Source organism: Triturus cristatus, chromosome 1_2 (genome assembly GCF_964204655.1).
Source record: "Triturus cristatus chromosome 1_2, aTriCri1.1, whole genome shotgun sequence".
NCBI lineage: Eukaryota > Metazoa > Chordata > Amphibia > Caudata > Salamandridae > Triturus > Triturus cristatus.
Window position 1 is genome coordinate 1,190,830,925 of NC_140580.1, and position 24,863 is coordinate 1,190,855,787.

Below are 24,863 nucleotides of genomic sequence, written 5' to 3' on the forward strand. Positions count from 1 at the left end.
CAGCAATCTTAAGTTGTAGGGGGGCCACCAGCCCGCTCCCCACTTGGTGCCCAAGGTAGGTCACAGACCCTTGGCCAATCTGGCACTTGCCGGCCTTAATGGTGAGGCCGGCCCGCTGGAGGGCTTGTAGGACCTCTTGGAGGTGACGGAGGTGGTCGGACCAGTGGCGGCTGTACACAGCGATATCGTCCAGGTAGGCAGCGCTGAATTCTTCAAGCCCCGCCAAGACCTGGTTCACAAGGCGTTGGAACGTGGCGGGGGCATTCTTCATGCCAAAGGGCATGACCTTAAATTGATAGTGGCCATCGGGGGTGGAGAAGGCCGACCGTTCCTGAGCCCTGGGTGTGAGGCCGATTTGCCAGTAGCCCGCCGTTAGGTCGAAGATACTAAGGTAGCGGGCGGCCCCCAGCCGGTCGATCAGCTCGTCTGCTCGGGGGATGGGATGAGCGTCGGTCCGGGTGACAGCGTTCAAGCCCCGGTAGTCGACGCAGAATCTCAGTTCAGGTGCGGTGCCGGGGGCAGCGGCTTTGGGGACTAGTACGACCGGGCTGGCCCAGGGACTGTCCGAGGGCTCGATGACCCCGATCGTGAGCATCTTGGCCACTTCCTCCTGTATGCAGGCCCGTACCCGATCTGGTACGCGGTAGGCCCGGTGCCGGACAGGGGGACTGTCCCCGGTGTCTACGTCGTGCAAACACCAGGGGGTGACCCCGGGGGTGAGGGAGAACAGGGCAGCGTACTGCAGCAGGAGGTCCCGGCAGTCCTGTCGTTGCTCCGTAGTGAGGGCGTCAGAGAGCCGGACCCCATCCACGGACCCGTCCTTCTCTTGAGTCTTCAGGAGATCCGGGAGGGGCTCGGAGTCTTCTTCTGTGCCACTGTCCGTAGCCATCAAGAGGCTTAGTTCGGAGCGCACAAAGTGCGGTTTGAGCCGGTTGGTGTGGAGGACCCGAAGGGGGTTCCGGGAGGTCCCCAGGTCGATGAGATAAGTGACGGGGCTTTTGCGCTCGACCACTTTGAAGGGCCCCGTCCACTTATCTTGCAGGGCACACGGTTCGGTGGGGGACATTACCCATACTTGCTGCCCCGGCTCGAATTCCACGGAGGAGGCATTGTGGTCATACCACCTCTTCATGTCTTCCTGGCTGGCCTCGAGGTTCGCCTTGGCAATCTCCCTGAAGCGCCGGGTCTGGTTTCGTAAGGCCAGGAGGTATTTGAAGACGTCTGGAGGGGTCGTTAGGGGGGCCAACTCCCAGCCCTCCTTCACGAGGCTGAGGGGCCCTCGCACAGGGTGTCCGTATAGGAGTTCAAAGGGGCTAAAGCCGAGGGACTTCTGGGGTACTTCTCGGTAGGCGAAGAGGAGGCACGGGAGCAGTACATCCCACTGGCGACGGAGAGGCTCTTCCAATCCCCCAATCATCCCTTTGAGAGTGCGGTTGAACCGCTCCACTAGTCCGTTTCCTTGGGGGTGATAGGGGGTCGTGAATCTGTATGTGACCCCGCATTGTTGCCAGAGGGACTTCATGTACTTCGATATGAAGTTCGTACCTCGGTCGCTGACGACTTCTCGGGGGAAGCCTACCCGGGAGAAGATCCCCATCAGGGCCCGGCCAACCACTGGAGCGGTCACGGTCCGTAGGGGCACCGCCTCGGGATAGCGGGTGGCATGGTCCACTAGTACCAAGATGAACCTGTGTCCTTGTGCCGTGCGAGGGTCCAGCGGCCCCACAATGTCTATCCCCACCCTCTCGAACGGGGTGGTGACCACCGGGAAGGGTTGTAGAGGAGCCTTAAGCTTCCGGCCACTCTTCCCGCTTGCTTGGCATGTGGGGCACGATCGGCAGTGGTTCAGGACGTCATTCCTCATTTTTGGCCAGAAAAAGTGGGTCACCAGTCGACTGTACGTTTTATCTTGGCCCAGGTGCCCAGCCAGGGGGACATCGTGGGCTAGGTTGAGTAGAAAGTCTCGGAAGCGGAGCGGTACCACCAGAACTCGACTGGCCCCCAGCTCGGCGATTCTTTGCTCGCTGTAGAGTAGGTCGTTATCCCAGTAGACCCAGTGGGTTCCGGTGGTGTCCCCGGCGGCTTGGGTGCTGGCTTGTTGGCGAAGTCCCTCGAGGGAGGGACAGGTCTTTTGCTCCTGGCGGAACTGTTCTTGGGTGGGCCCCCCTTCTTGCCGCCACTGAGCCAGATCCGGAAGGTCCTGGGGTTGCGCGTTTTCTTCGGGGGCCGGGTCTGGGAGGTCGGCCTCGCCGTTGTCCTCTACGGGGGCAACCGGGGGCGGAGGTGCCGGCCATTCGGTTTCTTCTGATCGGGGGCGGCCCGGCCGGCCATGGATCGGGTGGTTATGCAGGCCCAGTCCGGGAGGCCCAGCATCCCCAAGTGCTCTCTTCTCTCGACGGTGGCCCACGGGGAACTCTCGAGGTCATTCCCCAGGAGGCAGTCCACGGGGGCATCGTCCCGGACCGTCACTTTCAGTAGGCCGGAGACCCCTCCCCATTCAAACGGGACGCAGGCCATCTTGCACATGCTTTCAGAGTTATCTGCCGAGCGGACGGGGCAGAGAATGTTCGGCAAGATCTGCTCGGGCTTCACCAGGTGACAGCGGACGGCCGTCACGCTGGCGCCGGTGTCGCGCAAGGCCTCAGCTCTCTGTCCATTAATGGTCACCCACTGACCGTATTTCCTGGTGTTGGCGGGTAGGGGAGCCCGCGGAACCATGTCTCTTCCCCCTAAGCATGCCAGGACCATGGCGGCCGGTTCCCACCCTTGCTGGTCTGGCTCACACTCCTCGGGACCCTCCAACGGCTGCTCCTCCCCCAGGGCAGCGGCAGCTACCTGGCGGGGTTTGGGCGTTTGGTTCAGCGGGCAGTTCGGATCGTTGGCGTAGTGGCCTAGTCGCTGGCATCTGTGGCACGTGACGTTGGCTCGGTACCCAGGCCGCAACGGGGGGTTGCCCCGGCCGGCCGGCGGCGGGGTGCTGGCCACGGTTGTTGCTGGCAAGGCGTCTCTCCCCCGCCCCTGGCCTCCTCCTCCTCCCCGAGGACGGTGCTGGCCTTGGTTGCTTCTGTTCTGGTCGTGTGGCCCTTTCCGGCCCACTCGGGTGCTCTCCCACCGGTCAGCTTCGGCGGCGAGCTGCCGGGGGTCAGTCAGCTTACTGTCGAGTAGGTGCTGCCGGAGCTCGACGAAGCAGTTGTTTGACAGGTGTTCCCATACCATGAGGTTGAAGAGCTGTTCGTAGGTGGTGACCTGACTTCCCTTGATCCAACCCTCGAAGGCCCGGCTGAAATAGTTCACGTATTCCACCCAAGTGGTACCTGGGATCCGGGTGCAATCCCTGAACCTCTGGCGGTACATCTCGGGCGTGAGGCCGTAGCGGGTGAGGAGGGCAGCCTTCATGTGGTCGTAGGACGACATTTGGTGATCGGGGAGCTGCAGCAGGGCATCGCGACCCTCGTTGATAAATCTCCCCCAAAGTCCGGCTCCCCAATCACTCCGGTCGATCCGGTGGGAGGTCATTGCGATCTCATAGGCCTTAAACCATTGTTGTATGTCGTCTTCTCGGACATACTCGCGGACCACATCCTTGGGGATGTGAACTTTTTTCTCAGTTGGTCCCGGGGTGTGTGGTCTTTCAGGCACCCCCAAGTCCTTATGCTGTTTGCGCAGTTCTATCTCTGCCAATTGGCGCTCGTGCTCGAGCGTTATCTTTTTCTCTTCCAGCTCTCTCTGTCTCTGTTTTTCTTCTCGCTCCTCTCGAATCCGCATATGCTCGAGGTTGAGTTTCTGTTCAGCTAACTTGAGCTCCCCATCCATCTTGAGTCGTGCCATCTCTAATTCGTGCAGTCTGACTCTGTCTCTTTCTCGTATCTCCTCCGGTGAGAGGCCCGTTCCCCGTTCCTCGGGAGTCGTGGCGTTCCCCTCTGGTGTAACGCTGTTTTGGTCGGAGGGTCTTGCGACCCCCGTTTCTGTCCACGACTCAAGGGCGTGCTTTAGGTCATCCTTGGTACTCAGGCCAGTGGTAGCAATGCCAAGTTCTATGCAAAATTGTCTCAGTTCGCGGTGGTTGTACTCCTCTAGTTTCTCCATTTGGAACTTCTCGGTGGAGCTGCTATCTTTGGTCGACATCGTGCTTTGTCGTGGGGTGAGCTACTCTCTGTACGATTACGCGTTGATTCGGATCCCGCCGCTGGCCACCAATGTTAGAAAAGGTAGACGGACCGGGAGGGTCGGCCGGGGTCAGGAGGAGAGGTCTCCGGGGAGAGCCGTCTCCAGCGATCGTACAGACAAGTAACTTCCCCCCCACAGACAAATACCACACCCGGATAAGGTTCAGTGATCTTTATAGGCACTTATTTAAGGTACGGTAAAATGGTACAAGGAGGTCTGGACTCAGGGGTCCCCTCGATTAGAGTCTCGTAAGGTAGGGAAGGGGGTAGCGGGACAGTCTATTTACCAATCAGGTAATTCGGACGAGATGGTGATGAGCTCACAATCCTCGAGCTTGGTGGTTAGGTGGTATGGGCCGCGGCAGCGCCAGCAGGTCCCGGTGCGGATGGTCGATACAACGGGCCGCGGCAGCGCCAGCAGGTCCCTGGAAGATGAACGGTCCGCGGCAGCGCCAGCAGGTCCCGGTGAGGATGGTCGTTACAACGGGCCGCGGCAGCGCCAGCAGGTCCCAGGAAGATGAAGGTTGCAGAGGGCCGCGGCAGCGCCAGCAGGTCCCGGTGAGGATGGTCGGTACAACGGGCCGCGGCAGCGCCAGCAGGTCCCAGGAAGATGAAGGTAGCAGAAGGCCGCGGCAGCGCCAGCAGGCAGGACGATGGTTCACAAGAGCGGGCTACGGCAGCGCCAGTAGACCGTCAGGGTTGAGTTCACTCGGTGTCTCTCGACTCCAGGATACAACTGCCTTCCTGCTCCGGAGCTGCCTCAGTTATAGGGCTGGTGCCCTTTGATGTCCGGACCCTCGCACTTGGAGGTTGGAGGGTCCGGGATGAAGGTGTCCAGACACCCAGCAGGGGGTGGAGCCAGTGCCCGGGGGAGCTGGGAGCGATCGGCACCTGGCGGGGGAGAGCCCTTGACACTTCGGTCTCCCATTGACCTGCCAAGTGGACCGCTCACCTCCTGGGTGGATAGTGGTGCCGGGATGTCGGGGCCGGCCAGGCCCGGGGTTAGGGTCGAGGGGAGGCCAGGCGGCCGCGTGGTACAGGGTCCAAGATGGCGGCTTGACCCGGCCGGGAAAGCCGGTGGGGCTGGACCCCGTGATGAGTAGGGGTCCGAGGGCAGAGGGTCCGTCGGGGGACAGGGTACAGGTGCTGGTCGCGGGGTTATGCCAGGTGGCCCGGAGTCCTGGCCTTGTCGAGCGGGGAGGGCGCGAGCCGTCTGTGAGGCCTGTCCAACACCGTCCATTTTGAGCCGTGCCATTTCTAACTCATGTAGTCTGTTTTTTTCTCTCTCTTGGATCTCTTCCTGCGAGAGGCCCGTTCTTCGCTCTTCGGGAGCCGTGGTGTTCCTCTCTGATGCTGTAATGTTTTGGTCCGGGGATCTGGCAGCCCCGGTTTCTGCCCACGACTCAATGGCGTGCTTGAAATCGCCTTTGGTACTCAGGCCGGTGGTAGCAATGCCTAGTTCGATGCAGAATTGTTTCAATTCACGATGGCTGTACTCTTCCAATTTCTCCATCTGGATTTTCTCGGTGGATCCGCTCTCTTTGGTTGACATCGTGGTTTTGTCGTGGGGTGAGCTACTCTCTGTACGATTACACGTTGATTCGGATCGCGCCGCTGGCCACCAATGTTAGACGGACCGGGAGGGTCGGCCGAGGACAAGGGGAGAGGTCTCCGGGGAGAGCCGTCTCCAGCGATCGTACAGACGAGTAACTTCCCCCCCACAGATGTACACCACACAAAGATAGGTTTTAACGTTATTTATAAGCAATCTTTAGGTACGATAGAATGGTACAAGGAGGTCAGGACTCAGGGGTCCCCTCGGTTCTAGTCTCTTGGTTGGGAAAGGGGGTAGCGGGACAGTCTTGTTACCAATCTGGTAGATGCGATGAAATGATATCTCACAATCCTCGAGCTCGGTGTTCTAGTTGGACGGGCCGCGGCAGCGCCAGCAGGTCCCGGTGAAGGTGGTCGTTACACGGTCCGCGGCAGCGCCAGCAGGTCCCGATGAAGGTGGAGGTTACAACGGGCCGCGGCAGCGCCAGCAGGTCCCAACGAAGGTGGTAGTTACAACGGTCCGCGGCAGCGCCAGCAGGTCCCAATGAAGGTGGTAGGTACAACGGTCCGCGGCAGCGCCAGCAGGTCCCGACGAGGATGGAGGATGCAGAAGGCCGCGGCAGCGCCAGCAGGCAGAGTGATAGTTCACAAGGCAGGGCTACGGCAGCGCCGGTAGTCCGTCAAGGATGAGTTCTTCTCGGTGTCTCTCGACTCCAGGATACAACTGCCTTCCTGCTCTGGAGCTGCCCCAGTTATAGGTCTGGCGCCCTTTGATGTTCGGCCCCTCGCACTTGGAGGCCGGGAGGTCCGGGGTGAGGGAGTCCAGACACCCAGCAGGGGGGTGGAGCCAGCGCCCGGGGGAGCTGGGGGGGCGATCGGCACCTGGCGGGGGAGAGCCATCGACACTTCTTTCTCCCATCGACCTGCCAAGTGGTCCGTTCACCTCCTGGGTGGATGGTGGTGCCGGGATGTCGGGGCCTGGCCAGGCCCAGGGTTAGGGTCGAGCTGAGGCCACGCGGCCTCGTGGTGCAGTGTCAAAGATGGCGGCCGGGCTGGGCGAGGAAGCCGGTAGTGGTTCGGCCCCATGATACAGAGATGTCCGGGGGCAAGAGTCCCGTATGACACGGGGTGCGGGTTGTTTCTGTGGGTAACACCTGGGGGGCCGGGGCTCGGGCCCTGTCATGCGGGGAGGGAGCAAGCCCTTCATGTGGCCTGTCCAACAAGCGCTGAGAGCACCCCACAGACAGGGCCCCACCCAGGGAGGGCCGACAGCACCCACAGACAGAATCCCACCCAGGGATAGCCAACAGTGCTCCACATACCGGGCCCCACCCAGGGAGCGCTCACAGCACCCCACAGACAGAGCCCCACCCAGGGAGTGCTCACAGCACCCCACAGACAGGACCCCACCCAGGGAGTGCTCACAGCACCCCACAGACAGGACCCCACCCAGGGAGTGCTCACAGCACCCCACAGACAGGGCCCCACCCAGGGAGTGCTCACAGCACCCCACAGACAGGGCACCACCCAGGGAGTGCTCACAGCACCCCACAGACAGGGCCCCACCCAGGGAGCGCTCACAGCACCCCACAGACAGGGCCCCACCCAGGGAGCGCTCACAGCACCCCACAGACAGAGCCCCACCCAGGGAGTGCTCACAGCACCCCACAGACAGGACCCCACCCAGGGAGTGCTCACAGCACCCCACAGACAGGACCCCACCCAGGGAGTGCTCACAGCACCCCACAGACAGGGCCCCACCCAGGGAGTGCTCACAGCACCCCACAGACAGGGCCCCACCCAGGGAGCGGCGACAGCACCCCACAGACAGAGCCCCACCCAGGGAGGGCCGACAGCACCCACAGACAGAATCCCACCCAGGGATAGCCAACAGTGCCCCACAGACAGGGCGCCATCAAGGGAGTGCTCACAGCACCCCACAGGCAGGGCCCCACCCAGGGAGTGCTCACAGCACCCCACAGACAGGACCCCACCCAGGGAGCGCTGAGAGCACCCCACAGACAGGACCCCACCCAGGGAGCGCTGAGAACACCCCACAGACAGGACCCCACCCAGGGAGCGGCGACAGCACCCCACAGACAGGACCCCACCCAGGGAGCGCTGAGAACATCCCACAGACAGGACCCCACCCAGGGAGTGCTCACAGCACCCCACAGACAGGGCACCCACCCAGGGAGCGGCAACAGCACCCCCACAGAAAGCATCCCACAGACAGGGCCCCACCTAGGGAGTGCTCACAGCACCCCACAGACAGGGCACCACCCAGGGAGTGCTCACAGCACCCCACAGACAGGGCCCCACCCAGGGAGGGCCGACAGCACCCACAGACAGAATCCCACCCAGGGATAGCCAACAGTGCCCCACAGACAGGGCACCACCAAGGGAGTGCTCACAGCACCCCACAGGCAGGGCCCCACCCAGGGAGTGCTCACAGCACCCTACAGACAGGACCCCACCCAGGGAGCGCTGAGAGCACCCCACAGACAGGACCCCACCCAGGGAGCGCTGAGAGCACCCCACAGACAGGACCCCACCCAGGGAGCGCTGAGAGCACCCCACAGACAGGGCCCCACCCAGGGTGTGCTCACAGCACCCCACAGACAGGGCACCACCCAGGGAGTGCTCACAGCACCCCACAGACAGGGCCCCACCCAGGGAGGGCCGACAGCACCCACAGACAGAATCCCACCCAGGGATAGCCAACAGTGCCCCACAGACAGGGCACCACCAAGGGAGTGCTCACAGCACCCCACAGGCAGGGCCCAACCCAGGGAGTGCTCACAGCACCCCACAGACAGGACCCCACCCAGGGAGTGCTGAGAGCACCCCACAGACAGGACCCCACCCAGGGAGCGGCGACAGCACCCCACAGACAGTGCCCCACCCAGGGAGCACTGAGAACATCCCACAGGCAGGACCCCACCCAGGGAGTGCTCACAGCACCCCACAGACAGGGCACCCACCCAGGGAGCGACAACAGCACCCCACAGACAGCACCCCACAGACAGGGCCCCAACCATGGAGCAGCGACAGCACCCCATAGACAGGGCACCACCCAGGGAGGGCCGACAGCACCCCACAGAGAGGGCCCCACCCAGGGAGCGCTGAGAGCACCCCACAGACAGGGCAGACCCCACCCAGGGAGTGCTGAGAGCACCCCACAGACAGGACCACACCCAGGGAGCGGCGACAGCACCCCACAGACAGTGCCCCACCCAGGGAGCACTGAGAACATCCCACAGACAGGACCCCACCCAGGGAGTGCTCACAGCACCCCACAGACAGGGCACCCACCCAGGGAGCGGCAACAGCACCCCACAGACAGCACCCCACAGACAGGGCCCCACCCAGGGAGCAGCAACAGCACCCCACAGACAGGGCCCCACCCAGGGAGGGCCGACAGTACCCCACAGACAGGGCCCCACCCAGGGAGCGCTGAGAGCACCCCACAGACAGGGCCCCACCCAGGGAGCGCCGCGGCCCCTGCAAGTAAGAGCAGTGGGCCGGGTGGGTCTGATTGCGACGGACAATGACGAGGGAAGATTAAATCGACAATTAATTTTCCGACGTCATCGTCTGTCGAAATCCCCCTACTTAGCCCACCGCTCTTACCTGCAAGGGCCGCGGTGGCCCAGGACACCACCCAGGGAGCGCTGAGAGCATCTCACAGACAAGGCACCACCAACGGAGTGCCGACAGCACCCCACAGACAGGGCCCCACTCACGGAGGGCCGACAGCACCTCACAGACAGGGCCGCACCCAGGGAGCACCGTCAGCAGCCCACAGAGACGGGCCACACCTGGGGAGCACTGACAGCACCCCACAGAGACGGGCCACACCTGGGGAGCACTGACAGCAGTCCACCGAGAAGGGCCACATCTGCAGAGCACTGACAGCAACTGACGGAGAGGGGCCACACCTGGGGACCACAGACAGCAGACCACGGTGAGGGGCCAGAACTGGGGAGCACTGACAGCAGCCGACAGAGAGGGCCACACCTGGGGAGCACTGACAGCAGACCACAGAGAAGGGCCACACCTGGGAGCACTGACAGCAGCCGACAGAGAGGGGCCACACCTGGGGAGCACTGACAGCACCCCACAGAGAGGGGCCACACCTGGGAGCACTGACAGCAGCCCACAGAGAGGGGCCACACCTGGGGAGCACTGACAGCAGCTCACAGAGAGGGGCCACACCCAGGGAGCACCGTCAGCAGCCCACAGAGAGGGGCCACACCTGGGGAGCACTGACAGCAGACCACAGAGAAGGGCCACACCTGGGAGCACTGACAGCAGCCGACAGAGAGGGGCCACACCTGGGGAGCACTGACAGCACCCCACAGAGAGGGGCCACAACTGGGAGCACTGACAGCAGCCCACAGAGAGGGGCCACACCTGGGGAGCACTGACAGCAGCTCACAGAGAGGGGCCACACCCAGGGAGCACCGTCAGCAGCCCACAGAGAGGGGCCACACCTGGGGAGCACTGACAGCAGACCACAGAGAAGGGCCACACCTGGGAGCACTGACAGCAGCCGACAGAGAGGGGCCACACCTGGGGAGCACTGACAGCACCCCACAGAGAGGGGCCACACCTGGGAGCACTGACAGCAGCCCACAGAGAGGGGCCACACCTGGGGAGCACTGACAGCAGCTCACAGAGTGGGGCACATCTGGGGAGCACAGACAGCAGCCCACAGAGAGGGGCACATCTGGGGAGCACTGACAGCCCACAGAGAGGGGCCACACCTGGGGAGCAGTGCTCTGTTTCCCTGATAGCACCCCTGAACACCCACCTGAGCCCACTGTGAGGCGGATGGCACTTGGGCTGTGGAGCTCCGCGAAGGAGGTGACGGTTCCGAAGTGGCCCCGGGCCCAGAGGAGCAGCTCCTGGCTGTCTGAGGCCAGCTCCGCGGACTTCACCGGCAGCAGCTCCATGGTGCTGGTCATTGCGAAGGAGTTCTGCTGGAGCTACAGGAAGAAAAAACAGAAGCAGGCGTGAGGGTGCGTACGGGGGCGTGAAGGGGCGTGACGGTGCGTGAGGGGGTGTAAAGGGGCGTGAGGGGGCGTGAAGGGATCCGCTGGGGCCTGGCGCAGACGGCAGCCAGAACCAGAGGCCTGACAGTGAGGGGCCCCTGACGTGCCCATATCACATATATTCACAGGGCTTGCCCAAACATGACACTAAGGCAGGCAGATTATGAGTGTATGTTTAGCGCGCCTACTCAAGGGCCTGCGAAGCGCTGTACAGGGTCACAGACATTCATAAACTGAAGGAGTGAGAGGAGGTGGCTGGTGGTGGAGTGTGAGTGTAGGGTGATGGTGTCGGGCAGTCCTGGTGGGCAGCGCAGATGTTCCAGAGCCTGGGTGACGGAGAGAAGGCCTGTTCTCTCGTCTGTGTCTGCAGTCTGATGCTGTCCGGGCTTTGGATGTGCCGAGAACCCCCGGAGCGGGGCGCTTGTCTGCAAGATAAGAGGGGCGCAGGTAGCGTTGGCTCTGTGAGTGATGCAGCTGGTGCTGGCCGGTGAGGGGAGCCCTGGAGGTCCCTCGGATGAACGTGATGTGGTCGTCTCTTCAGGCCCCGGGTGGGTCCTGCCGAGGCCTTCAGGGTGCCCTAAAGGGTGCCAATGTGAAGCCTGAGAGGCCGTGGAGGGTGTTACCACCAGCCACAGACCAGAGCAGCAGCCACAGACCAGAGCACCAGCCACAGACCAGAGCACCAGCCACAGACCAGAGCAGCAGGGCTGGAGTCCACGGCTCCAAGTTCTGAACACCAGCTCTTCAATGACTTCTAAAAGTAACACTCACAGGGAGAGGAGCTGGCCTAACGGCTAGGGCGCTTGACCCCGGACCGAGGGAACTGGGTTCGAGTCTCAGCAATGACGCTGAACTTCCTGTGATTCTGGGCAAATCACTTAATGTCCCTGTGTCTAACAAAAATGAATGTGTGTCCTCATGTAACACAACTGGTGCTATGTAAAGCGCTCTGATACCCGATTCATCATTCGGGTCAAGTTTGTGCTATATAAAACTCTGAAAAAAAAATAAAGAACCGCTTTCACTGTCTTTAGAAGAGAGTGTTGGCACCAAGTGGTCTTTATTTGGAATGTGTTCCTTAAGTGGGGTTGGGGTTCCAAGCCCTCAAGGTTCATCTCCTTGACTCGGGTTTGGACTCCATTTTGCTGCTGCTCTTAACCAATCAATCAATCAATCAATCAAGAACATTTATAGAGCGCGCTACTCACCCGCAAGGGTCTCAAGGCGCTGGGGGGGGGGGCGGTGCTACTGCTCGAAAAGCCAGGTCTTGAGGTGCCTCCTGAAGGAGAGATGGTCCTGGGTCATTCGTAGGTGGGTGGGGAGGGAGTTCCACGTCTTGGCCGCCAGGTAGGAGAAGGATCTTCCTCCGGTGGTGGTTCTGCGAATCCGTGGGACCGTGGTGAGGGCAAGGCTGGCGGGTAGGTGTGTAGAACGTGAGGCGGGTTTTGAGGTATTCGGGGCCCATGTCATGGAGAGCCTTGTGTGCGTGGGTGAGGAGTCTGAACGTGATCCTCTTGCTGACGGGGAGCCAGTGCAGGTCTCTCAGGTGGGCCGAGATGTGGCTGTGTCGGGGAATGTCCAGGATGAGTCGAGCAGATGCGTTCTGTATGCGCTGGAGTTTATTCTGTAGTTTGGCGGTGGTCCCGGCGTAGAGGGCGTTCCCGTAGTCCAGTCGGCAGGTGACGAGGGCCTGGGTGACCGTCTTCCTGGTTCCATCGGAAGATCTTACGGAGCATGCAGAGGGTGTTGAAGCAGGAAGATGTAACGGCGTTGACTTGTTTGGTCATAGTGAAGGAGGAGTCAAGGATGAACCCCAGGTTGCGTGCGTTGTCCGTGGGCTTGGGGGCGGTTCCCAGGGCGGGGGGCCAACAGGAGTCATCCCAGGCGGAGGGGGATGGTCCGAGGATGAGGACTTCCGTCTTGTCTGAGTTCAGCTTCAGACGGCTGAGCTTCATCCATTCTGTGATGTCTTTCATTCCTTCCTAAAAGCTGGCTCTGGCGGTGGCGGGGTCGTTGGTGAGGGAGAGGATCAGTTGGGTGTCGTCGGCGTAGGAGATGATGTTGATGTTGTGTTTGCGTGCGATGGCTGCGAGGGGGCTCATGTAGACATTGAAGAGGGTTGGGCTGAGCGAGGATCCTTGGGGTACGCCGCAGATGATCTAGGTGGGCGCTGCGCGGAAGGGCGGGAGACGGACTCTCTGAGACCCCGGCGCGGTGGAGACGGGTTGTCAGGGTGCGGTGGCAGACGGTGTCGAATGCGGCCGACAGGTCGAGGAGGATGAGGGCGGCCGTTTCACCGTTGTCCAGCAGGGTCCTGATATTGTCGGTGGCTGCGATGAGGGCGGTCTCGGTGCTGTGGTTCGCTCGAAATCCAGACTGCGATGGGTCGAGGGAGTCGTTCGTCTCGAGGAAGGTGGTCAGCTGTTTGTTGACGGTCTTCTCGATGACTTTAGCTGGGAAGGAGAGGAGCGAGATGGGGCGGAAGTTCTTGAGGTCTGTGGGATCCGCGGTGGGTTTCTTCAGGAGGGCACTGATCTCTGCATGCTTTCAGCTCTCCGGGAAGGTGGCGGATGTGAAGGAGTTGTTGATAATGTCCCGGAGTTGGGGTGCGATGATGGAGTCGGCTTTGTTGAAGATGTGGTGTGGGCAGGGGTCCGCTGGGGAGCCGGAGTGGATGGAGTTCATCGTGTGGGTGGTGTCTTCCGTGCTGACGGGGTTCCAGGTGCAGAGGGTGGTGGTGGGGGGCGTAGACTCGGTGGAAGGGTATGTGGTGTGGGTGCCGAAGCTGTCGTGGATGTCGGCGATCTTGCGGTGGAAGAACGTGGCGAGTGAGTCGCAGAGGTCTTGTGATGGCATGTTGTCGTTGTTGCTGGCACTGGGGTTGGAGAGCTCTTTGACGATGCTGAAGAGTTCCTTGCTGTTGTGGGAGTTGTTGACCAGTCGGTCTCTGAATGCTGACCTTTTGGTGGTGCGGATCAGCTGGTGGTGTTTGCGGATGGCGGTCTTGAGGGCTGTCATGTTTCCTGATGACTGGTCGTTGCGCCAAGTTTGCTCAAGGGTACGGCAGGATTTTTTGGAGTCTTTGAGATCGTTGGTGAACCATGAGGCTTTCTTGCTGTTGGAGTTGCTGGGAGGGTTCTTCAGTGGTGCGAGGGCGTCGGCGCAGTTGGTGATCCACTGTGTGAGGTTGAGGGCTGATTCGTTGGGGTCCATAGTGTAGGAGGGTAGGTTTTGGCTCAGGGATGTGGTGAGCTGGTCGGTGGTGAACTTGCTCCAGCATCTACAGGGAGCTTGTTGCGGGCGGTGGTGAATTGTGGTTTTCCTGAAGTTGAAGTGGACGCAGCTGTGGTCAGTCCAGTGAAGTCCAGTGGAGTGGCTGAAGGAGATGTGGTTGCTGGAGGAGAAGATGGGGTCCAGCGTGTGGCCGGCGTAGTGGGTGGGGGTGTTGACCAGTTGCTTGAGTCCGAGGTTGGCGAGGTTGTCTAGCAGGGTGGTGGTGTTGTTGTCCTTGTTGTTCTCCAGGTGGAAGTTGAGGATGTAGTCGGAGGAGGCGAGGGCGAGCGGGCTGATGAAGTCTGCGATGGCTTCGCTGAATTGTGTGCGAAGTCCCGGGGGTCTGTAGATGAGGGTACCTCTGAGGGTGGTCTTGGGGTCGGTGTGTATCTGGAAGTGGAGGAGTTCAGCGGCAGTGAGGGTGTCGTCGGTGTTGGTCGTGATGCGGATGGTGTTTCTGTAGACAATGGCGATGCCGCCTCCGGCTTGGTTGATGCGGTCCCTCCAGGTGATCTTATAGCCGTCCGGGATGGCTATGGCGATGTCGGGGGCTGAGGAGGCGTTCATCCAGGTTTCCCTGAGGAAAGCGACGTCCGGTGCCGTTGTGTCGAGGAGGTCCCAGAGTTCGACGGCGTGCTTGTGGACGGAGCGAGTGTTGAGCAGGATGCACTTGAGGTGGTTGTTGTTGGCGCCTGTCCTGGTGTGCGCGGTGCAGGTCCGGATGCAGGTGAAGGCTCCATGGGTGCGTTTCGGGGTGGCTCTGAAGCAGGCTGGCTGTCGGCCAGTGTTGAGTGCGTGGAGGGCGGTGGCACTGTATCTCCGTCGGGTGGGTTGGCTCCGGCGGGGGCCAGGGGTCCTGGCACTGGGCGCAGTCCGGGCGCGGCCGCTACGCGGCCTCCATATAAGTGGGAGTGGGAGGGAGGAGCAGCTGGTGGGCAGGAGCGGGGTGGCGAATGGGGCAGCGGGGGGCGTGGCCGCAGGGTGCAGCGGTGGGAAGGTGGACCCGGGGGACCGGGGGAGGGGGCACGGGCAGGAGCGTGGGACTAGGGAGCGGGGTACAGAGAAGAAAAATACGGGTCACAGGGGGCACAATGCAGGTGAAAAAACGGGGTACAGAAGAAGGAAAAAACGGGTCACAGGGGGCACAATGCAGGTGAAAAAACGGGGTACAGAAGAAGGAAAAAACGGGTCACAGGGGGCACAATGCAGGTGAAAAACGGGGTACAGAAGAAGGAAAAAACGGGTCACAGGGGGCACAATGCAGGTGAAAAACGGGGTACGGAAGGAGGAAAAAAACGGGTCACAGGGGGCACAATGCAGATGAAAAACGGGGTACAGAAGAAGAAAAATACGGGTCACGGGGCACAACAATAGCGAGAGGCCAGCAGGCGCAGGGGGCTCACTTGGCAGAGGCGGGAACTGGCAGGCAGCAGCAGGGCACAGGAGGACCGTGTGGCGGCTGGGGGGGCGACCTACCTGCAGGCAGGGTCAAAGGTCAAACCAATGACAGGAATTCTGTCCTAGTGGCGGTAGCACTACATGTAGGTGCGGGACATGGGGTCGATGAGCAGGCAGTGTGTGAGGGGCCGGACATGGGGTCGATGAGCAGGCAGTGTGAGAGGCGCTGGACATGAGGTCTGGGTGATGAGCAGGCAGTGTTTGAGGTGCCGGACATGAGGTCTGGGGGGTAAGCAGGCAGTGTTTAAGGCTCCGGACATGAGGTCTGGGGGGTAAGCAGGCAGTGTTTGAGGCTCCGGACATGCAGGTCTGTTTGATGTATGTAGACATAAACCAGGGGTGGAGACAAAGCTGAGCCTTGAGGAACGCCCTGGCTAAGATCTCCAGTGTGGGGGTACAAGCTGGCATTGCCACTGTATGCAGCCTGCCTGTACTAAAAAACGTGAGCTAGTCCAGGAAGGTGCCAGGACCGCCAGCCTTGTAACGTCCTGTACACAAGTGGTCCGGGGGCCTGAGAAGACGAGGGCCTGAAGTCACCACCGTTCATTGCATGAGGTGCAGCTCTAGACTGCCCTGGGGTCTGAACCCTGCTGGACTGAATATAAAATGAATAAAGAGGGCATCAGTGCCCATGTGTGCAGGGCTCACACACACCAGTCACCCACTGCACCAACATGGGGTATCAGTGCCCACGTGTGCAGGGCTCAAACACACCAGTCACCCACTGTACCAGCATGGGGTATCGGTGCCCACGTGTACAGGGCTCACACACACCAGTCACCCACTGCACCAACATGGGGTATCAGTGCCCACGTATGCAGGGCTCACACACACCAGTCAACCACTGCACCAACATGGGGTATCAGTGCCCACGTGTGCAGGGCTCACACACACCATTTACCCACTGCACCAACATGGGGTATCAGGCCCCACGTGTGCAGGGCTCAGACACACCCCTCACCCACTGCACCAACATGGGGTATCAGCACCCACGTGTGCAGGGCTCACACACACCCATCACCCACTGCACCAACATGGGGTATCAGTGCCCACGTGTGTAGGGCTCACACAAACCCCTCACCCACTGCACCAACATGGGGTATCAGCACCCATGTGTGCAGGGCTCACACACACCAGTCACCCACTGCACCAACATGGGGTATCAGTGCCCACGTGTGCAGGGCTCAAACACACCAGTCACCCACTGTACCAGCATGGGGTATCGGTGCCCACGTGTACAGGGCTCACACACACCAGTCACCCACTGCACCAACATGGGGTATCAGTGCCCACGTATGCAGGGCTCACACACACCAGTCAACCACTGCACCAACATGGGGTATCAGTGCCCACGTGTGCAGGGCTCACACACACCATTTACCCACTGCACCAACATGGGGTATCAGGCCCCACGTGTGCAGGGCTCAGACACACCCCTCACCCACTGCACCAACATGGGGTATCAGCACCCACGTGTGCAGGGCTCACACACACCCATCACCCACTGCACCAACATGGGGTATCAGTGCCCACGTGTGTAGGGCTCACACAAACCCCTCACCCACTGCACCAACATGGGGTATCAGCACCCATGTGTGCAGGGCTCACACACACCAGTCACCCACTGCACCAACATGGGGTATCAGTGCCCATGTGTGCAGGGCTCACACCCACCAGTCACCCACTGTACCAGCATGGGGTATCGGTGCCCATGTGTACAGGGCTCACACACACCAGTCACCCACTGCACCAACATGGGGTATCGGTGCCCACGTATGCAGGGCTCAAACACACCAGTCACCCACTGTTAGACGGACCGGGAGGGTCGGCCGAGGACAAGGGGAGAGGTCTCCGGGGAGAGCCGTCTTCAGTGATCGTACAGACGAGTAACTTCCCCCCCACAGATGTACACCACACAAAGATAAGGGTTTGACGTTCTTTATAAGCAATCTTTAGGTACGATAGAATGGTACAAGGAGGTCAGGACTTAGGGGTCCCCTCGATTCTAGTCTCTTGGTTGGGAAAGGGGGTAGCGGGACAGTCTTGTTACCAATCTGGTAGCGGAGATGGTATGATGAATAGCTCCCAATCCTCGAGCTCGGCGTTCTAGATGGACGGGCCGCGGCGGCGCCAGCAGGTCCCGGTGAAGGTGGTAGTTACAACGGTCCGCGGCAGCGCCAGCAGGTCCCAGTGAAGGTGGTAGTTACAACGATCCGCGGCAGCGCCAGCAGGTCCCAGTGAAGGTGGTAGTTACAACGGTCCGTGGCAGCGCCAGCAGGTCCCAGTGAAGGTGGTAGTTACAACGGTCCGCGGCAGCGCCAGCAGGTCCCAGTGAAGGTGGTAGTTACAATGGTCCGCGGCAGCGCCAGCAGGTCCCGACGAGGATGGAGGATGCAGAAGGCCGCGGCAGCGCCAGCAGGCAGGACGATAGTTCGCAAGGGGCGGGCTACGGCAGCGCCAGTAGTCCGTCAGGGATGAGTTCTTCACGGTGTCTCTCGACTCCAGGATACAACTGCCTTCCTGCTCTGGAGCTGCCCCAGTTATAGGTCTGGTGCCCTTTGATGTCCGGACCCTCGCACTTGGAGGTCGGGAGGTCCGGGATGAGGGAGTCCAGACACCCAGCAGGGGGGTGGAGCCAGCGCCCGGCGGAGCTGGGGGGCGATCGGCACCTGGCGGGGGAGAGCCATCGACACTTCTTTCTCCCATCGACCTGCCGAGTGGTCCGTTCACCTCCTGGGTGGATGGTGGTGCCGGGATGTCGGGGCCTGGCCAGGCCCAGGGTTAGGGTCGAGCTGAGGCCACGCGGCCTCGTGGTGCAGTGTCCAAGATGGCGGCCGGGCCGGGCGAGGGAGCCGGTAGTGGTTCGGCCCCATGATACAGAGAGGTCCGGGGGCAGGAGTCCCGTCTGGGGACGGGGTGCGGGTTGTTTCTGTGGGTAACACCTGGAGGGCCGGGGCTCGGGCCCTGTCATGCGGGGAGGGAGCAAGCCCTTCACGTGGCCTGTCCAACATGCGTACCCCCCAGCTGAAGGCGGGGAGAGTCACCCATCCTCTTGGGGACTCTCCTCGTCGAGGCGGAAAAAGCGTGACAGGCCATCTGCGTTGGCGTGGTCTTGGCCCGGTCGATGTTCCACAGTGAAGTCCATCCCCTGCAGGGAGATGGACCAACGCAATAGTTTGGGGTTTTCCCCCCGCATCTGCATTAGCCACTGCAGGGGTCGATGATCTGTTTGCACCCGGAAGTGGGTACCGAAGAGATAGGGCCGGAGCTTTTTGAGGGCCCACACCACTGCGAAGGCCTCCCTCTCGATGGTGCTCCAGCGCTGTTCTCGGGCCAGGAGGCGTCTGCTGATGAAGGCCACCGGTTGGTCAAGTCCCTCGGAGTTCAGCTGGGAGAGGACCGCCCCGATGCCATGGTCGGAGGCATCTGTTTGTACGATGAATTCCCGACTGTAGTCGGGGGCCTGGAGCACAGGGGCAGTGCACATGGCGGCTTTCAGCTTCTCGAAGGCCGCTTGACAGTCTGGGGTCCAGTTGACCTTCTTCGGGTGGTTTTTGGAGGTGAGTCCCGTGAGGGGCCCCACAATGCTGCCATAGTCCCTCACGAACCGCCGGTAGTAGCCGGTGAGCCCCAAGAAGGCTCGGACCTCGGTCTGCGTGACTGGAGGCTGCCAGGACTGGATGGCAGCGATTTTGAGTTGCAGAGGGGCCACCAGACCGCTTCCCACCTGGTGTCCGAGATAGGTCACGGACCCCTGACCAATTTGGCACTTGCTGGCCTTGATTGTGAGGCCGGCCCGTTGGAGGGCCTGCAGGACCTCTCGGAGGTGGTGGAGGTGGTCGGACCAGTGGCGGCTGTACACAGCGATATCGTCCAGGTAGGCGGCGCTGAACTCCTCGAGCCCCGCCAAGACCTGGTTCACCAGTCGCTGAAAGGTAGCTGGGGCATTCTTCATGCCAAAGGGCATGACTTTGAAGTGGTAGTGGTCATCGGGGGTACAAAAGGCGGATCGTTCTTGGGCCCGGGGTGTGAGACCGATCTGCCAGTAGCCCGCTGTCAGGTCGAAGATGCTGAGGTAGCGGGCAGCCCCCATGCGGTCGATCAGTTCATCCGCTCGGGGGATGGGATGAGCGTCGGTTCTGGTGACAGCATTCAAGCCCCGATAGTCGACGCAGAATCAGAGCTCAGGAGTGGTGCCGGGGGCAGCAGCTTTGGGGACCAGCACGACCGGGCTGGCCCAGGGGCTGTCCGAGGGCTCGATGGCCCCGAGCGTGAGCATCTTTGATACCTCCTCTTGGATGCAGGCCCGTACCCGATCTGGTACGCGGTACGCCCGGTGTCTGATAGGGGGACTGTCCCCAGTGTCCACGTCGTGCAAGCACCAGGGGGTGACCCCTAGGGTGAGGGAAAACAAGGTAGCGAACTGCAGCAGGAGGTCCCGGCAGCCTTGGCGCTGTTCCGGGGTGAGGGCATCGGAGAGCCGGACCCCGTCCACGGAACCATCTTTCTCCCGAGTCTTCAGGAGATCAGGGAGAGGCTCGGAGTCTTCTTCCGCTCCACTGTCTGTAGCCATCAGGAGGCTGAGCTCCGAGCGCACAAAGTGGGGTTTGAGTCTGTTGGTGTGGAGGACCCGGAGGGGGTTCCGTGGAGATTCCACATCGATGAGATAGGTGACGGGGCTCTTGCGTTCGACCACTTTGAAGGGCCCCGTCCACTTGTCCTGCAAGGCACATGGTTCGGTGGGGGACATCACCCACACTTGTTGGCCAGGTTCGAATTCGATGGAGGAGGCATTTTGATCGTACCATTTTTTCATGTCCTCCTGACTGGCCTCAAGGTTTGCTTTCGCCATTTCTCTGAATCGCCTGGTCTGATTGCGTAGGGTCAGGAGGTACTTGAAGACGTCTGGAGGGGTCTTTAGGGGGGCCATCTCCCAACCTTCTTTGACTAGGCTGAGGGGCCCTCGCACAGGGTGCCTGTACAAGAGTTCGAAAGGGCTAAAGCCGAGGGACTTCTGGGGAACTTCTCGATAGGCGAAGAGGAGGCACGGAAGTAGTACATCCCACTGGCGACGGAGGGGCTCTTCGAATCCCCCAATCATTCCCTTGAGCGTGCGGTTGAACCGCTCGACTAGTCCGTTTCCTTGAGGGTGATAGGGGGTCGTGAATCGGTAGGTGACCCCGCACTGTTGCCAGAGGGACTTCATATACTTCGAAATAAAGTTTGTGCCTCTGTCGCTGACGACTTCTCGGGGGAAGCCCACCCGGGAGAAGATCCCCATTAAGGCCCGGCCGACCACCGGGGCTGTTACGGTTCGCAGGGGCACAGCCTCGGGGTAGCGGGTGGCGTGGTCCACCAGTACCAGGATGAACCGATGTCCTTGTGCTGTACGGGGGTCCAGGGGCCCCACAATGTCTATTCCCACCCTCTCGAACGGGGTGGTGACAACTGGGAAGGGTTGCAGAGGTGCTTTGAGTTTGCGGCCGCTCTTCCCGCTGGCCTGGCACGTGGGGCAGGACCGGCAGTGGTTGAGGACGTCGTTTCTCATCTTTGGCCAGAAAAAGTGGGTCACCAGGCGACTGTAGGTTTTGTCCTGGCCCAGGTGTCCAGCCAGAGGGACATAGTGGGCCAAATTTAACAGGAAGTCTCTAAAACGGAGGGGCACCACCAGCACTCGACTGGCCCCTAACTCCGCGATTCTCTGTTCACTGTACAATAGTTCGTTGTCCCAATAGATCCAATGGGCTCCGGTGGTGTCCCCTGCGCTCTGGGCGAGGGCTTGCTGGCGGAGTCCCTCGAGGGAGGGACAGGTCTTCTGTTCTTGACGGAACTGTTCCTGGGTGGGCCCCCCTTCTTGACGCCACTGAGCCAGGTTGGGAAGGTCCTGGGGCTGAGCGAGCCCTTCGGGGGTTTGCTCTGGGGGGTCGGTATGGTCGGTGTCCTCTACTGGAGCGATCGGGGGAGGAGGTGCTGGCCATTCTGGTTCTTCTGGTCGGGGGATGGCACGGGCGGCCATGGACCGGGTGGTTACGCATGCCCAGTCCGGGAGGCCCAACATCCCCAGGTGCTCTCTTCTTTCTACGGCGGCCCACGGGGAACTCTCAAGATCATTCCCCAGGAGACAGTCCACGGGGGCATCATCTCGGACCGTCACCTTCAACATGCCGGAGACTCCTCCCCATTCGAAGGGGACGCAGGCCATCCGACATAGACTCTCCGAATTGTCGGCTGAACGGACGGGGCAGAGAATGTTCGGCAGGATCTGCTCTGGTTTTACCAGGTGACAGCGGACGGCCGTCACACTGGCCCCCGTGTCACGTAGTGCTTCGGCCCGGCGTCCGTTAATGTTCACCCACTGACTATATTTTCTGGTGTTGGCGGGTAGGGGAGCCCGCGGGACCATGTCTCTTCCCCCTAGGCACGCTAGAACCATGGCGGCCGGTTCCCACTCTTGTTGTTCCTGCTCGTATTCTTCCTGTTCTTCGGAGATTTGTTCTCCCCCCAGGGCGGCGCCAGCTACCTGGCGGGGGCTCGGAGTTTGGTTCTGTGGACAGTTCGGGTCATTGGCGTAGTGGCCGACTCGCTGGCATCGGTGACACGTGACATTGGCTCGGAACCCCGGGCGCATCGGGGGGTTGCCCCGGCTGGCCGGGGGCGGGGTGCTGGCAGCGGGAGCGGCCGGGACGGTATCTCTTCCTCGTCCCTGGCCTCCTCCTCCTCCTCAGGGACGGTGCTGACCTTGGTTGTTCCGGTTCTGTTCGTGCGGCCCTCTCCGGCCCACTCGGGTGCTTTCCCACCGGTCAGCTTCGGCGGCGAGTTGCCGTGGGTCAGTCAATTTACTGTCGAGGAGGTGCTGCCTGAGCTCGACGAAGCAGTTGTTAGAGAGGTGCTCCCACACCATGAGATTAAAAAGTTGCTCGTAGGTCGTTACGTGGCTTCCCTTGATCCAACCCTCGAAGGCTCGGCTGAAATAGTTGACATATTCCACCCAAGTGGTACCCGGGATCCGGGTGCAGTCTCGGAACCTCTGGCGGTACATTTCGGGTGTGAGCCCATATCGGGTGAGGAGGGCAGCCTTCATGTGGTCATAGGATGACATCAGATGGTCTGGGAGCTGTAACAGGGCATCACGGCCTTCATTGACGAACCTACCCCATAGACCGGCTCCCCAGTCACTTCGATCGATCCGGTGGGAGGTCATGGCGATCTCGTAGGCCTTGAACCACTGTTGTATGTCGTCCTCTCGGACATACTCTCGAACGACATCCTTGGGGATGTGGACTTTCTTTTCTGTCGCTCCCGGGGTGCGCGGTCGCTCGGGCACCTCCAATTCTTTGTTCTGCTTCCGTAGGTCTATTTCTGCCAGTTTGCGCTCGTGTTCGTACGCTAATTTCTTTTCTTCGAGCTCTCTCTGCCTCTGTTTTTCTTCCCGTTCTTCTCGGAGCCGCAGATGTTCTAGGTTCAGTTTTTGTTCGGCTAATTTTAGTTCACCGTCCATTTTGAGCCGTGCCATTTCTAGCTCATGTAGTCTGCTTTTTTCTCTCTGTTGGATCTCTTCCTGCGAGAGACCCGTTCTTCGCTCCTCGGGAGCCGCGGTGTTCCTCTCTGATGCTGCAATGTTTTGGTCCGGGGATCTGGCGGCCCCGGTTTCTGCCCACGACTCAATGGCGTGCTTGAAATCGTCTTTGGTACTCAGGCCGGTGGTAGCAATGCCTAGTTCAATGCAGAATTGTTTCAATTCACGATGGCTGTACTCTTCCAATTTCTCCATCTGGAATTTCTCGGTGGATCCGCTCTCTTTGGTTGACATTGTGGTTTCGTCGTGGGGTGAGCTACTCTCTGTACGATTATGCGTTGATTCGGATCGCGCCGCTGGCCACCAATGTTAGACGGACCGGGAGGGTCGGCCGAGGACAAGGGGAGAGGTCTCCGGGGAGAGCCGACTCCAGCGATCGTACAGACGAGTAACTTCCCCCCCACAGATGTACACCACACAAAGATAAGGTTTAACGTTCTTTATAAGCAATCTTTAGGTACGATAGAATGGTACAAGGAGGTCAGGACTTAGGGGTCCCCTCGATTCTAGTCTCTTGGTTGGGAAAGGGGGTAGCGGGACAGTCTTGTTACCAATCTGGTAGCTGAGATGGTATGATGGATAGCTCCCAATCCTCGAGCTCGGCGTTCTAGATGGACGGGCCGCGGCGGCGCCAGCAGGTCCCGGTGAAGGTGGTAGTTACAACGGTCCGCGGCAGCGCCAGCAGGTCCCAGTGAAGGTGGTAGTTACAACGGTCCGCGGCAGCGCCAGCAGGTCCCAGTGAAGGTGGTAGTTACAACGGTCCGCGGCAGCGCCAGCAGGTCCCAGTGAAGGTGGTAGTTACAACGGTCCGCGGCAGCGCCAGCAGGTCCCGACGAGGATGGAGGATGCAGAAGGCCGCGGCAGCGCCAGCAGGCAGGACGATGGTTCGCAAGGCAGGGCTACGGCAGCGCCAGTAGTCCGTCAGGGATGAGTTCTTCACGGTGTCTCTCGACTCCAGGATACAACTGCCTTCCTGCTCTGGAGCTGCCCCAGTTATAGGTCTGGCGCCCTTTGATGTCCGGACCCTCGCACTTGGAGGTCGGGAGGTCCGGGATGAGGGAGTCCAGACACCCAGCAGGGGGGTGGAGCCAGCGCCCGGGGGAGCTGGGGGGCGATCGGCACCTGGCGGGGGAGAGCCATCGACACTTCTTTCTCCCATCGACCTGCCGAGTGGTCCGTTCACCTCCTGGGTGGATGGTGGTGCCGGGATGTCGGGGCCTGGCCAGGCCCAGGGTTAGGGTCGAGCTGAGGCCACGCGGCCTCTTGGTGCAGTGTCCAAGATGGCGGCCGGGCCGGGCGAGGGAGCCGGTAGTGGTTCGGCCCCATGATACAGAGAGGTCCGGGGGCAGGAGTCCCGTCTGGGGACGGGGTGCGGGTTGTTTCTGTGGGTAACACCTGGAGGGCCGGGGCTCGGGCCCTGTCATGCGGGGAGGGAGCAAGCCCTTCACGTGGCCTGTCCAACACCCACTAAACCAACATGGGGTATCGGTGCCCACATATGCAGGGCTCACACACACCAGTCACCCACTGCACCAACATGGGGTATCAGTGACCACATATGCAGGGCTCACACACACCAGTCACCCAATGCACCAACATGGGGTATCAGTTAGGCCTGGGCGGTAAAATCCGTTCCGCTCGCGGAATTTGCGGAATTTGGGTAATTTCGCGTTCCGCGGAGAACACGAAATTGACCAAAAATCTGCGTTCAGCGACTTCGCGAAATGTTTGGCTTGTTCGCGTTCTCAATATGCGTGTTCGCGAGATATTTCACCCCGA

At 61.0% G+C, this 24,863-nt stretch overlaps 1 protein-coding gene across 1 annotated transcript in view; it reads right to left on the reverse strand.

The window, feature by feature from the left end:
• The window catches only part of ENG (endoglin), a 379,947-nt gene that overhangs the window by 220,191 nt on the left and 134,893 nt on the right, over positions 1-24,863 (reverse strand). Inside the window, exon 4 of the mRNA XM_085614141.1 lies at positions 10,537-10,711. Coding sequence (XP_085470267.1) covers positions 10,537-10,711 — 175 coding nt within the window. The remainder of the gene's footprint in view (positions 1-10,536; positions 10,712-24,863) is intronic.